The 15,103-nt window shown below is 40.0% G+C and overlaps 1 protein-coding gene and 1 pseudogene across 1 annotated transcript in view; one reads left to right on the top strand and one right to left on the bottom strand.

Moving 5' to 3' along the window:
• Nucleotides 1-15,103, top strand: part of HSPA4 (heat shock protein family A (Hsp70) member 4) — a 50,037-nt gene that overhangs the window by 6,738 nt on the left and 28,196 nt on the right. The window contains exons 2-6 of the mRNA XM_032837758.1: nucleotides 5,903-5,960; nucleotides 6,997-7,137; nucleotides 8,897-9,019; nucleotides 13,232-13,331; nucleotides 14,621-14,754. Coding sequence (XP_032693649.1) covers nucleotides 5,903-5,960; nucleotides 6,997-7,137; nucleotides 8,897-9,019; nucleotides 13,232-13,331; nucleotides 14,621-14,754 — 556 coding nt within the window. The remainder of the gene's footprint in view (nucleotides 1-5,902; nucleotides 5,961-6,996; nucleotides 7,138-8,896; nucleotides 9,020-13,231; nucleotides 13,332-14,620; nucleotides 14,755-15,103) is intronic.
• Nucleotides 3,825-4,569, bottom strand: LOC116855124 (annotated as a pseudogene).

Raw genomic sequence — 15,103 nt, forward strand, 5'->3', positions numbered from 1 at the left:
AATAAAATGAAAACTATTGAAATTAGCCTGAGGAGGTCATAATTTATAGCTTTTATTATGCAGATCTTATTGATTAGAGAATTTGGTGTGCTTTAGGAACTGTGTATTAAGTGCGAGTTGTTTGGTCTGTTTGATGTTAGTTTCCTGGGGTACTTTTTAGCTTAGGGGTAAGGAAGTATGCGGAGGATACTCTGACTAACGTATTCTTTTCCATGCCAGTTTTGCTTAAATCTTTTATTTGATAGTCTCAGTATTCTTGTGGCTTCTCTGATAAACTCATTTTCTTGTATTGGTTAAGAAAGAGAACTAGAGCAGCAGCTGTTCTGAATGTTCCAAGAGCAGTTCTACACATTCTTATAAAGGTGAAGCTGTGCCTTTTAAAGATCTGTGTTGATTGCCGCTGTTCATAACATCCCATTAGAATGTGCATAAATATTTGGTCAGTAGTATCTCTTACCCGTGAAAGGGAGAACAGTGTTATTCTCTGGCCTAAAAAGATTATTTCTAGGGCTTACAGATTACAACAGGGGAGTCTTGAACTTTATCTATCTATCTATCTATCTATCTATTTATTTATTTATTTTTTAAAGATTTTGTTTATTTATTTGACAGAGATCACAGGTAGACAGAGAGAGAAGGGGAAGCAGGCTCCCTGCTGAGCAGAGAGCCCGACGTGGGGCTTGATCCCAGGACCCTGGGATCATGACCTGAGCCGAAGGCAGAGGCTTTAACCCTACCCCACTGAGCCACCCAGGCGCCCCTTGAACTTAATTTAAATTAGCTTCCTGTAATACCAACCTGTATTAGGGAGTGGAGGGAAAGTAATGCCAGTCAGGTAGCAAGTGTCTTGTTTTTAACAGCATTGACTTGGAATTGTGTGGCATAGAGAGGAAGTATAAGGTAAAAAAATTCCTGCTCTCTAGAGATAGAACCATTCTAGGTGGAAATATGAGTGACATAAAGCAGTGGTAAATAGAATAAGAACAGTCATGGATGGGTTGTTAAGTACAGACTGAAAGTGTCAGTGTGGAGGAGAGTGATGAGGAGTGTCCGTGGGGAGGGGAGTGATGAGGAAAGGCAGGGGTGGGACTTGAACACATAGGATTAAAATACATGGATGAAAGATTTGGGATGGTCTATGTGAAGGTATAGAAGTAGGAATAAATCTAATTGGTTTGCTAGGCAGTACAAAAATAGGTATATATGGGATTTGGAGTCCGGTAGTCCTGATTTTGAATCTTGGATGCTTATATTTACCAGTTATTTTTCTGGATGCATTAACTTGGCTTGAATCAGATCTTCATTTATAAAATTGAACAATAATAGTTCTTATTTCTGAGTATTTGGGAAAATCAAGCATAGGTTGCTAAGCACATATGACATGAAAAGTGTATGAAAGGTGTGGGAGCTTGACCTGCTTGGTTGAAAGAGAGGCTTCCTGCCATAAAGATTGGATGCAGGCTATGTGCACATTTTTAAAGTTGCTGGCGAGTGGGGAGTAGTAGATAAGTTACTTTATTATCTTGTTCCATGTAAAAATCCTAGTGGAGTAATTCAGCCATTGAAGATTTTTTGATCATATTCTTTTTTTTTTTTTTTTTAAGATTTTATTTATTTATTTGACAGAGAGAGGTACAGTGAGAGAGGGAACACAGCAGGGGGAGTGGGAGAGAAGAGGGAGAAGCAGGCCTCCCACTGGGCAGGGAGCCAGATGCCGGGCTTGATCCCAGGACCTCGGGATCATGACCTGATCTGGAGGCAGACACTGACTGAGCCATGCAGGCACCCCTCAGATTGTAGGTTGAGGAGACACAAACTGAATTGAGGGTATTTAGCTTATTATTACTTTTTTTTTTTTTAAGATTTTATTTATTTGACAGATCACAAGTAGGCAGGCAGAGAGAGAGGGGAGGAAGCAGGCTCCTTGCGGAGCAGAGAGCCCTACGCGGGGCTGGATCCCAGGACCCTGGGATCATGACCTGAGCTGAAGGCAGAGGCTTTAACCCACTGTGCTGCCCAGGTGTCCCATTATTATTACTTTTTTAAGGATTTATTATATTTATTAGAATAGCATAGGACTATTTACTTAAATGCTTATGGTGGCCATCCATGGTGGGGGTGATGGTTGTGGAATTACAGATAATGTTTCTTTTCTTTGTCATATTTTTTGTTTTCTAATTTTCTGCAGAGAGCTTATACTGACTGGAAAGCACTGGCCTAGGTTCTAAAATGGGCTCTAATATTTGACTTAATCTTTTGGCCTTTCTTCACATTTAAATATTAGGTTTTCTTATGTAAAACTTTTGTTTTTAAAAACCCTTCAATTTGTGTAGTTTGACATATTGACCCTCATTCAGTTCTTTGTGAATGAAAGGACTTTTATTCCTCATGGGTAGATGATTTTGAAGATGCAGACTGGATTTTAATGGATAGTTTGGGGAGGTGAAGCAGAACTTTCATGGCAAACTAGTTAGTATATTTTTGTATGAAACTCACACCAGGGCTTCAGTGGCGCAATAATAATGGCTAGTATTTTATTTTATTATTTATGATGTGCCAGTCTCTGATATAAACCCTTTAAAAGGGGATCAACATAGGCCACCTCGGTAGCTCAGTTAAGTTTTTAACTCTTGATTTCACCTCAGGTCACAATCTCAGGGCTGTGAGCTATAATTTGAACTGAGACAAACTTTTATTTAGCTCTTCAAGATGTTAAGAGCAGTTCTTACTACTGTGTTGGGCTCAGTGCTGGGCATGGAGCCTGCTTAAGATTTTCTCTCCCTTTCCCTCTGCCCCAAACCCGCTCTAAAAATGTATATGTATATATATAGTAGAAGTTGATCAACACATTTAATTTTTATAGGAGGTATATGACGTAGGTGCTGTAATTTTCCCCATTTTGTTTATTTTTATTTTTTTTTCCTGGTCTGCATTCAAATCCCTGGTTTATTCAACACAGTCCTTTCAGACTGTACAACAAAGTGTAAACACAGCAGTGCCTCAAATGCTAGTTTATAAGACTCAAAACAAAAAATTTATAGTATTGACTGTACAATGAAAGCCAAAAAAGCAGTGTTTATGTTGCCAGTGTCACCTGCAAGACCCCCATGAAGAATAGGTGGAACAGAGGGGTCTGGGATGACCCTGCACAGCTGGTTCTCAGCTGGCTCATTCAATTTCAGAGAGAAAGGAAGACCTGGGATGTGGGTGTGTGTGCATGAGTACATGTAAAAGTAGAAGATTTTTGGTAACTAACACGGGGTGTTTAATCTTAAGAGGTTGGAAGAGGATGGGACCAGGAGAGCAGGGCCAGGCTAGCAGGAACAGCAGCTGCATTTTCCTGAGACACTTTTTCCTTTTCCTTAGATACTCTGCATACCAACAAGCAAGGCCATGATTAGGCCACCAGACTAGACCCTGTACCTGCAGGCTGGGACCACACTGCTACCCTGTGTCCCTGCTGGCTTTGCCACTAAATTGATTCTAAGAATCTGAAAATGTGGGAACTTTCTATCCAGAAAACCAGAGAGCGTCTTTACAGGCTCAACCCCAAACCAGTAACACTCCTGCAGCTGGAACTTTGCTTTCAGAGAGTATATCTTAGTTACTATCTTCAAAGCTTTCCTGAGTGAGGAATTTGTTTCTTACCAAATCCTCCTTTGGCCAGAAAAGTGACCAGACTGAAGTGGATAAAACAGAAGTTACAGGACACAGAGCTTCCATGGCTCTGTTTATTGGGAGGAATTGGAGCTGGAGTGGCTACTGTGGCAGCAGCCAGGGGAGTGACATTGCCCCATACACAGTGGGGCTACCCCTCTGGGAACTCAATCTCTCATCCATGGGCATGACTGGTGCCATGTGAGGGGTGGTGGCAGCATTTTCCTTGGAGGGCTGAATTGCCTGGGCTGTGGTGTAGGCCAGGGAGCCAGCACAGTGATGATAGTGATCTCCTGGCCATTGATTTATCCTCCATCCTTGTCCTTAAGCACCTTTTCGGCCTCATCTGTATGTTCTGACTCCACATATGCATAGCTTTTAGACAGATAGGCGGGGGAAGGGAGACATCCTTTTACAGGCATGTCAGTCCTGTTAATTTTCCTAGAGGTGGGGAAAATCTCCATGATGTGGTCCCTGCTCACATTCCTAGTGAGCCTCCTGACGTACACTTCGGCTGGTTTAGGGGAAGAAGTCCACATTTTCCTTTCCTTTCATCTCTTTTGGGTGGTTTGGATTTGGAGCAGGAAAGCCCCCTGTTGTCATGCCAGTACCCAGAGGTACTGGTTGGGCTAGAGGAGCTGCTGGAATTGGAGCTGTAGGACATGCTGGAAATTCCTCAGCAGTTGGGCACAGAAGAGGAGCTTGAGCCACTGCTCACGCCTGTGCTGGTGCCAGAGATAGGGCTGGACTGGGACCTGGTGCTGCTGCCACCCCTGCAGGTGTTCTTTTTCTTCCGAGTTTTATCCCTGTCGCCATCCTCCTCACTCCATTCCTTGGGGACCCCTTTCTCTTCAGCATGATCCTTGGACTTCTCTCAGAGTGATCTTTGTGTTTGATAGGAGAGGGAGCCATCTCCCCACCTTCTCCTCAGCTGCTAAGGCCGAAGCCCTAATTTTCCCCATTTTAGAGTTGAGCGGATAGGATTTCAGAGAGATTAAGCAACAGAATTCACACTGCTAGAAAGGTAGAGAAAGGATTTGGACAGATTCATACTAATTCTGCAGTCAACTCTTGACTGCCGGTGTATTCAAATCAGTAGTCGATGACAAAGTGGAAGAGCTAAGGATTTTCTTCAGTGCAATAGGCTTACTGTTACAGAATTTTTTTTTTAGAATTTGAGAGTTGCTTTGTAGTGAAAGGATATTGATGTTTTCTTATACAGTGTAAAGCGTGGACTTTCCCCATACTTTGCAGGAGTTCTACTTTGAGGCCTTGTTTGTTGTATCGTGTGATGAAGATGGACATTGCAGTAGTGGCAGTCAATTATTTTGTAAAAGTGGTATTGCAGGGTGTGTGTGTATGAGCCAAAACAGGATGAATACAATTGACTCTTGAATAATTTTGGGGTTATGAGTGACAATCCCCTGCGTAGTTGAAAATTTACATGTAACTTGACTAACCAAAAAGTTAACTGCTACAAGTGTACTGTTGACTGGCAGCCTTACTGATAACAGAAACAATTGAATAACACGTTTTGTATATGTATTATATACTATATTCTTATAATAGGGAAGAGAAAGTACGATATTTACAGTATGCTATCACAAAATACCCATGATACAAGTGGACCCCCACAATTCAAACCAGTGTTGAATTTGAACTGAGACAAACTTTTATTTAGCTTTTCAAGATGTACAAAGCAGTTTTTACTATTGTTAAGGCAGATGTAGATTTACCAGACTTCAAGGGAGAATATTACCTAGAGCCACTCTGTACAGTAGAACATATATTGAGAAGGAGGTATTCTGTATCCAATTCTAATAAATTTTAAGAGCTAAAAATGATTTGAGTTTTACTTTAGGGCCATTGGGAAGGCCTCACAAAGTGGGTAATCCTGCTGGAGAGTGAGTGAGATATAGAAGGACTGGAGCATTCAGGTGGCAAAAGTAGTCTGAGCAAAACAGGAGGATGGGAAGACTAAGTTGTGTTGGTTCACTGTGCCTGAGATGCAGGTGGAAAGTATGGTTGGGGTTGGGACAGTAAGGGGCCTTAGGTTCCACAGTTAGGCATTCTCATGGACAGTTTTACTCAAGTGGAGAGGTCAAAATCGTAGACTTCTTGTGTGCTTTTACAGTATGTGACTTTTTAGCTAAGGCTCAGATGCTTGCTATGGTGATGTCCTATTGGATGTAATGGTTCAGTAAGGTTTGGTGCTTAAATGTTTTTTTTTTTCCCCCCTCCCTAGGGCTTGCATTTCTTTTGGTCCTAAGAATCGTTCAATTGGAGCAGCAGCTAAAAGCCAGGTAGAGTTTTGTTTTTTCTTTCCTAAAATGACTTATTTTGCTGCTTTGTCCATCTTTCCCTTCGGCAACTATTTCAGTGCCCATTATGTGCCTAATACGACAGTTGCTAGGTGAACAGCTGAGAAACAGGCCTGATCCCTAGTTTCCTGTGCTTGAGTGAGAAGCACATAGCTTTTTATAGGTATTAGCTGTATAGCTATTAGCTCATTAGCATAAGCAGGAGCCCCTGGTTGGCTTCCTTGGTTAAGCTTCTGACTCTTGATCTAGCTCAGGTCTTGGTCTCAGGGTCATGAGCTCAGACCTCATTTTGGAAGTTACATGTGCTCCCTTTATCCAAACATCACTGTTAGTATCTTAACGTATAACCTTCTGTACCATTTTCTACAGATTTAAATGCTTCCCCCACTCCAAAAGTGAGATCCTACCATATAGATAACTTGTCTTCCAACTTTCTAAAACAATGCTACCCACTATATGGATATATCATTTATTTGCCCAGTCTTCTGTTAATTGACTAGGCTGTCTCCAGTCTTCTGCTTTTGTAAATAGTATTTGGTCACTATCTTTTTACATTTATCTTTATGTACTTACTGTCTTTTTTTCCTGCAAAGTTCCTTCCACTAGAATTTCTGAATTGATATTGCTAAATTGACTCCTGGAAAGTTTGAATTACAAATTATGATAAAACTGTAATTTTTAAAAGTTAAAACTCATTTATGTAAATGTTAATGAGAAGTTTAAGAACAGAAGAATACCTTCGTACATGTACAGTGACCCGTTTTTAATGGAGAATTAGGATAAGCTGGGCTCTAGTGCTATCCGTGCCACTGTGGTCTGAGTAAGTCCGTTATTCCTCACTTCATACGTGAGCAGGCATCATGCAGAAATGTGTAGTGCTAAAGAAAATGAAATTCAGAAGGAAACCTTGTGGAGTAAAAATGCTGCTAGTTTAATCTGAGGCTGTTGAATTTTTTTTCCCTCCTAATTTAATTGCCTTTGGTCTTTTCACCCTGATTCTGATGTTCTTTATTTTTAGGTAATTTCCAATGCAAAGAACACAGTCCAGGGATTTAAAAGATTCCATGGCCGAGCATTCTCTGATCCATTTGTGGAAGCAGAAAAATCTAACCTTGCATATGATATTGTGCAGCTGCCTACTGGTTTAACAGGGATAAAGGTAAAGTCTCAGAGTGATGCCTTAAAATTAAAATACAGTGTTTTATTATATCAGGTCAATATATATCTGTACCATTCTGAGTTCAAGTTGTAAATATGTTCACAAGTGTTTAGGAGAAGGTTGGGTAGGAAAGACCATTTGGCTTTTTTTGAATAATCTGGATTTTGATTGGGAGTGATAGGTGGCACTGTTAAAATGGGTTGGATAGCAGGGTAGTGGTAGTTTGAAGATAACATTGTCATTGCTGCTTGTATTGTTTACTGATGGATCAGTCTTTCTGGTGTGATTTTAGTGAATGACTTCTGGGATGCCACGCATAGAACTTAACACTTCACAGTTACTAACCAGATGTGTGGTCATACTCTTGACAATAGCACTTAGGTTGGAAAGAGGTGTTCTTTTGGGGAAAATGGGATTTATCCTTTGCTATTTTTGGGACATCTAGAAGAGTTTGTGAAGCATGCAGCAAACTGATCCTACAAAAGAGGCAACTGAAATTAACAAGGGGGGATTTGGTGCTTGAGATACTGCATCTGGAGAAGTGAGGATGGTGGGACCAGGCTCAAAAGCCAAGAGATGATGAGAATTGTGAGAAAAAAGGTAGTGAGTTGTGCCCTTGAGTACTCAGTTGAATTTAGAAGTGAAGTATTCTGATAACGGGAGAGTGATGACTGACTGGGTTTACTGAAGATCTGTGGATGATCTCAGAACCGTTTGAATGGCTAGTAATGGATACATCTGGAGTACAGGAGAAGGAAAAAGGGGAAAAAAAGGAGGTGAGTAGATGGAGGATACTTATAGGCAGGAAAGAAATAGGATTAGGTATTGGCAGATTTAGTCTAAAGCATTGTAAGCCAAAGAAGGAAGAGATGAGGGAGAAGATCTGGGGAACAAGAAGATCCGAGTACAAGAGTGGAGGAATAGACTAAGAATTAAGCAGATAGCAGGGAAGAAGAGGCTTAGGGGAGGGGTGCTTTACCATCTTTATCATACAATAAAGTAAGGGACTACTAGATTCTGAATCAGAATAAATTAGGATTGGGCTCAGAAGTGAAGAGTTTAAGAGAAGGTGGTGTTCAGGTTGACATGGAGTAGCTGCTGAGAGAAGAGAGTTACGTTTTCAGGTGTGGATTATATTTGGGACTATGGGCATGTGGGATGGGGCTTGTCCGAGCCAGACTTTGAACATTTAAAGTTTGTAGCCCTTATCCAAGTTGCATACTTTTATGCAGGGTAGGATATCTTGAAGCTTTTTTCATTTATCCTCTAATTCAAGTATTTATTGGGTCAGGTTTGTTCTAAGTCTTGGGCCTACATTAGTAAACAAAGTGACAAAAACTGTGACCTCAGGCTAGACTGGATCCTAATTTTGGAAATGATCCTGAAGTCAACACGGTAAACAAAGTAAAACCCACCTAGTATGCCAGGTGGCAGAGTGTCCACCACCAGACCTGTTTATGAGGTGCACTGTGGGCCATGGTGAGCTGTACAAGTTTGTTTCTGCACAAGGGATCTCAGTTTTTGTTGGTGGTCACGGCATGCTGTTTACATAATGGTTCTTATCTTCAGGTATTGATGTTTGATAAACATGTTAAAATGCTGAAAGTGACCTTCAAGTTGTTTTTGCTTCCCAGACTAGTGTTCTTCAGTTCTTTCTTGAGATACTGTTCCATTGATGATGTGTTAGACATGCTCATTTTAGGCTTTTAGATCATGAAAAACTTGAATAAGTTTAGATCCTTTTGTTGTTTTATTGCAGGTGACATATATGGAGGAAGAGCGAAATTTTACTACAGAGCAAGTGACTGCTATGCTTTTGTCCAAACTGAAGGAGACTGCAGAAAGTGTTCTTAAGAAGCCTGTTGTGGACTGTGTTGTTTCGGTGAGTTTGATCCCTGTGTTTTACTGGGGACTTAAGTAAGAGACAAGAATGTTGTCAGTTGCAAATAAAATTGCTTTTTGCCTTCGATTATAGAGATTATTTTAAGAATTCATCAAACTAGTCTTCCATTTTCTTGAGTATTCTTTTCTGTCCCCTAGTTTTTACTCAGCCCTTCTCTGTTTTCCCTGTTTGAAGGCTTACCTCAAAACCCACTGCCCCTGGATTCCTTTTAGTACCTCACCTAGTGCCTGGCATGTGATAGCCACTTGTTTATTGAATTAGTTGGATACTCACAATTAGAAACGTTTTCTTAATTTTACTGTATTTTTGCTTGTCCTGTGTTTAGAACTAAAGGCAGGGCAGCAATAGACCTTGTCTTTTCCATATCCCTTTTAAGATGAAAGCCTGACTCTATGTAGTTTTATGCTTGTAGGAAAATGGCATCCTTAGGAGCAGTTAAAATTTGGGTTGGATTTATTAGCTTTACAGTGGAATCTCCTGTTCTGCAGTTGTTAATATCTTAGTTCCGTGGTCTTTTTTGTCTTTGTATTGGTGTATTCATTGGCAAAGCAAGGGCTGTTAAGTGACTTTTACCCTGCAGTCTATTGTCAGGTAGATTCCTTTGTTCTTGGTTATCTAGTAAAGTAGAACTGACATTTGTTAGGAAGAATTTGGATTATGGTTGTGTGCTATATTCTGGGAACGCAGAGAATAAAGGTGCTACTTTTCGTAAGAGCTCATATTTAATGCAGGCATTGTATTTCTTAGGTGCATTTCTTTCTTTCCCTAACTGTTGTATTTTCAAGTTTGTCCTCATTTCCCCCACCTAGTGCCCTAACTTTGATTCTCAGTTATGCTCAGTATAGAAGTGAAACTCACGTACAATGGCAGAATGCCCAAGTGGGTTTTCCAGCATTTGAGATCAAGTCAAAAGGTGATGTATTAAGTCATATGTTAGGGGTCCTCATGACTATACTGAATTTCAGTGACTTTTTGGGGAGAATTTGTAGAACTCAACATATTGCCATACCTATGGCTAAGATTTATTACGGTGAGAAGATACAAAGCAGAATCAACAAAGGGAAAGGTACAGGGGCAGTTTCTGGAGGAAACTAGGCACAAATTTCTAAGAATCCCCTTCCAGGAGAGTCATATTGGATGCACTTAATTCTTCTAGTAGCAAGTTGTAGTAATACCTGACAAGTTCTGCCTAAGCCTAGGAGTCCAGGGTTTCTAACTGGAGGTCCGTCATTTAGGCACCTTGTGCCTAACCCATACCAAAATTCTAGACTCCCAGAAGGAAAGTAGATATGTAGCATAAATTATGTTGTACAAAAGTTTTAGTGAGCCTCTCTTGTCTTTTAGGGAAAATTTTCTTTCTGTTTAGTCACCTGTTTATCATTTAAGTTCCTCAGTGCTGGAAAAGAGCTAACCTTTTCATCAGGCCTCTCTAAGGATAGCTGCCTCTGGCCTCTATGCAAACTCTGCTGCACATTGACTACCCTAGCTCTTGGCTGTTTTGGTATGTCTCATTGTTATACAAATAGAGCTTGGGGTATTTTGCTTTATTTATGAATTGATCATTGTTAAAACATAAATTTCATTTTTTGCAAAGGTAATAGTAGCCCCAGTGTTCAAAAATAAAATGCATGCATGGGAAGCTTCAGCACCCTCTGCTTACCTAGAAGGAAGTTTTTTCTTCCCAGATGTTACTAATTTCTTTCCAGACATTTTTCTGTATCCAAGTAAATATGTATATATATATACTTTTTTAGTTTCATTTCTCTTTTGATCAGTTTTAGACACTTTATCTTTTATATCTTTCTTAGTGGTAAAGAAGGGCTTTGTTCTTTCCAGTGGCTGCAGAGTATAGTATTCCAGTTGATGCATGTACTGAAATCTCTTTAGTCTTTTTTTTTTTTTAAGATTATTTATTTATTTGTCAGAGACACAGTGAGAGAGGGAACACAAGTATAGGGAGGGGGAGAGGGAGAAGCAGGTTCCAGCGGAACAGGGAGCCTGATGGCGGGGTTCAATCCCAGAACCCTGGGATCATGACCTGAGCCGAAGGCAGCTGCTTAATGACTGAGCCACCCAGGCACCCCTCTTTAGTCTATTTTTGTTGGACCTGCGGTTGCTTCCCTTTTTTTTTTTTTTAATTTACATATTTTATTTTTTTTTAAAGATTTATTTGAGAGAGCGTGCATGTGAGTTGGAGGAGGAGCAGAGGGGAGAGAATCTCTGGGGGGGGGTTGCAGACTCCCTGCTGAGTACAGAGCCCAGCATGGGGCTTGAGCACACAAACCTGAGTTCATAACTCTTACTTACAACTCTTAAGAACTCAACTCTGTATACAACTCTGTATACAACTCTTTTTTTTTTTTTTTAAAGATTTTATTTGCATATTTGACAGAGAGATCACAAGCAGGCAGGGAGGCAGGTAGAGAGAGGAGGAAGCAGGCTCTCCGCAGAGCAGAGAGCCCGATGCGGGGCTCGATCCCAGGACGCTGGGATCATGACCTGAGCCGAAGGCAGAGGCCCCAACCCACTGAGCCACCCAGGTACCCCTGTATACAACTCTTATAAAGAGTTGTAAGGTAGGGACGCCTGGGTGGCTCAGTGGGTTAAGCAGCTGCCTTCGGCTCAGGTCATGATCCCAGCGTCCTGGGATCGAGTCCCACATCGGGCTCCTTGCTCTGCAGGGAGCCTGCTTCTGCCTCTGCCTCTGCCTGCCATTCTTTCTGCCTGTGCTCGCTCTCTCTCCCTCTCTCATAAATAAATAAAATCTTAAAAAAAAAAAAAAAGTTGTAAGGTAAACTGAGCCAGTTTATAAGTAAGAGTTTATAAGAGTTGTAAGTATACAAAAAAGTAAGAGTTTATAAGAGTTGTAAGGTAAACTGACTGAGCCACCCAGCTAGCTGTGCCTCCTCCTTTTTTTTTTTTTTAATTGTAAAGAATTAAAAAAAATTGCTATTGCTTTGAATAAACTTTAACAGGTAAGATTTTGCTTTTATGTGATAAGTTTATAAGATTTAGTGGTTAAATTCCTAGAAGTACAAGGCTAGGACAAAGGGTATGTGTATTTGTGATTCTTGTTTTAAGATTTGTTTATTTATTTGTCAGAGAGAGAGAGCACTAGAGTATAGGCAGGGGGAGTGGCAGGCAGAGGGAGAAGCAGGCTTCCCATTGACGGGGGAGCCCAGTGTGGGACTCAGCCCCAGAACCCTGGGATCATAACCTGACCTGAGCTGAAAGCAGAGGCTGTACCAACTGAGCTGCCCAGGCGTCCAATGTATTTGTAATTTTAACCACAGTTGTTTAATTGCCCTTTAAGGAATTCGTACTCATGCTTCTTCCTGCAGTGTATAAGAGGGCTTGTTGGATAACAGCCTCACCAGCACAGCTTATTGGGGTGTTAGCTAATTCTCTAATAGGTGAATAATGCTATGAAAGTGTATGTCGTTTTAATGTTTCATTCTTTAGCTGAAGTTGAAATCCTTTTTAAATTTAAGAGCCTTTCTGCATTTCTTTCCTGTAAAACATTCCTATTTGTTCATTTTGAGTTTATGGGTCTACCTTTTGATTGGTGGTTCTTCGTATATATTAGATTAGCTCTATCATTTTATGTTATGAGTTGCGAGTATTTATCCCATTTGTTTTTTTTTTAAATTTTTTATGAGTCAAATATATTAATCTTTATGAAAAACTGTTTATAGTTGACATACAATGTAACATTAGTTTCAGGGTACATCCTAGTGATTTGACAAGTTTATACATTATACTGTGTTCACCACAGTGTAGTTACCATCTGTCTTGTTACATTGTTGTTCAAATATATTAATCTTTTCTCCCCTTTTTTTCTTCTGTACTTGTGTTACGTTTACAGAATTTCTTCCTACTCTGATGGTAAAGACTCCCTTTCCTTCTGGTACTCATCTTTTTTTAACTGTTAAATCTTTGATTTGAAATGTATTTTGGTATGAGGTGTGCAGTAGGGATGGTACCTGATTTTTTCTATATGTGGTTATCCATTTGTTCCAACACTAATTATTGAATATTCTGACTTTTCCCTACTGGTTTGAAATACTTCTTGATCACATATGGAATAAATTGCTCTAGATATTTGAGGGTGTTTCTAGATTTACTGTGTTTTGGCAGGTGTATTTTAAATGAAGACTCCCTAATAAAAGAAACTTTGAAATCTTTTTGTAGGTTCCTTGTTTCTATACTGATGCAGAAAGACGATCAGTGATGGATGCAACACAGATTGCTGGCCTTAATTGCCTGCGATTAATGAATGAAACAACTGCAGGTAAGGGACTGTTAGCATCTGTGACTTGGTGAATGTTGAAGTTTCTGCCATCTTAAAAACCCTGGGGTTTCTGGTTTTCTTTTTTTTTTCTTTTTTTTTTTTTAAAGATTTTATTTATTTATTTGACAGAGATCACAAGTAGGTAGAGAAGCAGGCAGAGAGAGAGGAGGAAGCAGGTTCCCTGCCGAGCAGAGAGCCCGATGCCGGGCTTGATCCCAGGACCCTGGGATCATGACCTGAGCCGAAGGCAGAGGCTTTAACCCACTGAGCCACCCAGGCGCCCCGGTTTCTGGTTTTCTATTTTGCTTGCAGCACTTACACTTATGTGCCATAGTATTTTTGGATACTGTGTCACACATAAAGAATTTATCTGACCAGTGCTTTTTCTTTATCCACATAGCACGTACTTTAGTACTTAATCACATCCTCCTTTGGAAAGTAACACAGTTTTTGTGTGTTCACAGTGTGTCAGTTTATAGATCGGCCTTTTCTCCAGACCTTTATAAACATTTGAAATTTTTAAAAAGATTTTATTTATGTGTGAGAGAGAATGAACATGAGAATTGGGAGGGTCAGAGGGAGAAGCAGACTCCGGGAGCCCGATACGGGACTTGATCCCGGGACTCCAGGATCATGACCTGAGCCAAAAGCAGTCGCTTAACCAAAGGAGCCACCCAGGCGTCCCTCTCTATCCATTTATTTTTTATTTTTTAAAGATTTTATTTATTTATTTGACAGAACGATCACAAGTAGGCAGAGACACAGAGGGAGAGAGAGGAGGAAGCAGGCTCCCTCCTGAGCAGAGAGCCCGATGCAGAACTCATCCCAGGACCCTGAGATCATGACCCGAGCCGAAGGCAGAGTCTTAACCCACTGAGCCTCCCAGGCACCCTCCAGCCCTTTAATGAATGGGTTGTAACCTGTAAAGCAACATCTCAGGGAGAGATTCATGGGAATGTTGAGATGGTGCAAGAGTATAAGAAAGAAATCCTGGAAAATATGTTTGGAAAAGTAGGGGAAGTAGTTGGGAAAAATTGCCAAAGTCTTTGGAATGAGAAACTGGAAACATTAAGGAGGTCTCAGTGAATGTCAACATTTAATTCTTTGAAGTAACTGCTCCTCATGAATACATTATGCAAAGCATATGAAGAATTTGATTCTTTGTAAAACATAGCATGGGATGCAGTCCTATTCATTGTATAAGTTTTTTTTTTTTTAACTTAAAGTGAATTTTTAATGTACTATTTAAATGATAATGTTACATTGAATTTAATTTTTTTCTTATGTAGTTGCTCTTGCCTATGGAATCTATAAGCAAGATCTTCCTGCCCTAGAAGAGAAACCAAGAAATGTAGTTTTTGTAGACATGGGGCATTCTTCTTACCAAGTTTCTGTATGTGCGTTTAATAAAGGAAAACTTAAAGTAAGTATATTATTTCTGGAAAACTTTATTACAAGTGTATGGTAATGAGGAATTTATGGGAGGTAGTTGAAAAAATAACTTTAAGAATTTTGTTCCATTAATGGAAACTTGGCATGAGCCATCTAAACTAGAACCAGGTATGTAGAAGTAGGGTAGAAGCTGTAATTTTCAAGAGTTAGCATGGTGTGAAGCAAAGAGCATAGACTTTGAAGAAAAAGCTCTTCAGATTTCTGATTCTTATTTTTCTAATATATGATTTTTAGAAAATAATGTTTACCCTGCAGGCTTATTAGGATTCTTTAACAGGTAGTCCCTTTGTGTATTTTTTTTTTTATACTGAAGATTAAAG

The sequence above is a fragment of the Lontra canadensis genome, unplaced genomic scaffold, assembly GCF_010015895.1.
Source record: "Lontra canadensis isolate GAN:19392208 unplaced genomic scaffold, GSC_riverotter_1.0 scaffold99, whole genome shotgun sequence".
Classification (NCBI taxonomy): Eukaryota; Metazoa; Chordata; class Mammalia; order Carnivora; family Mustelidae; genus Lontra; species Lontra canadensis.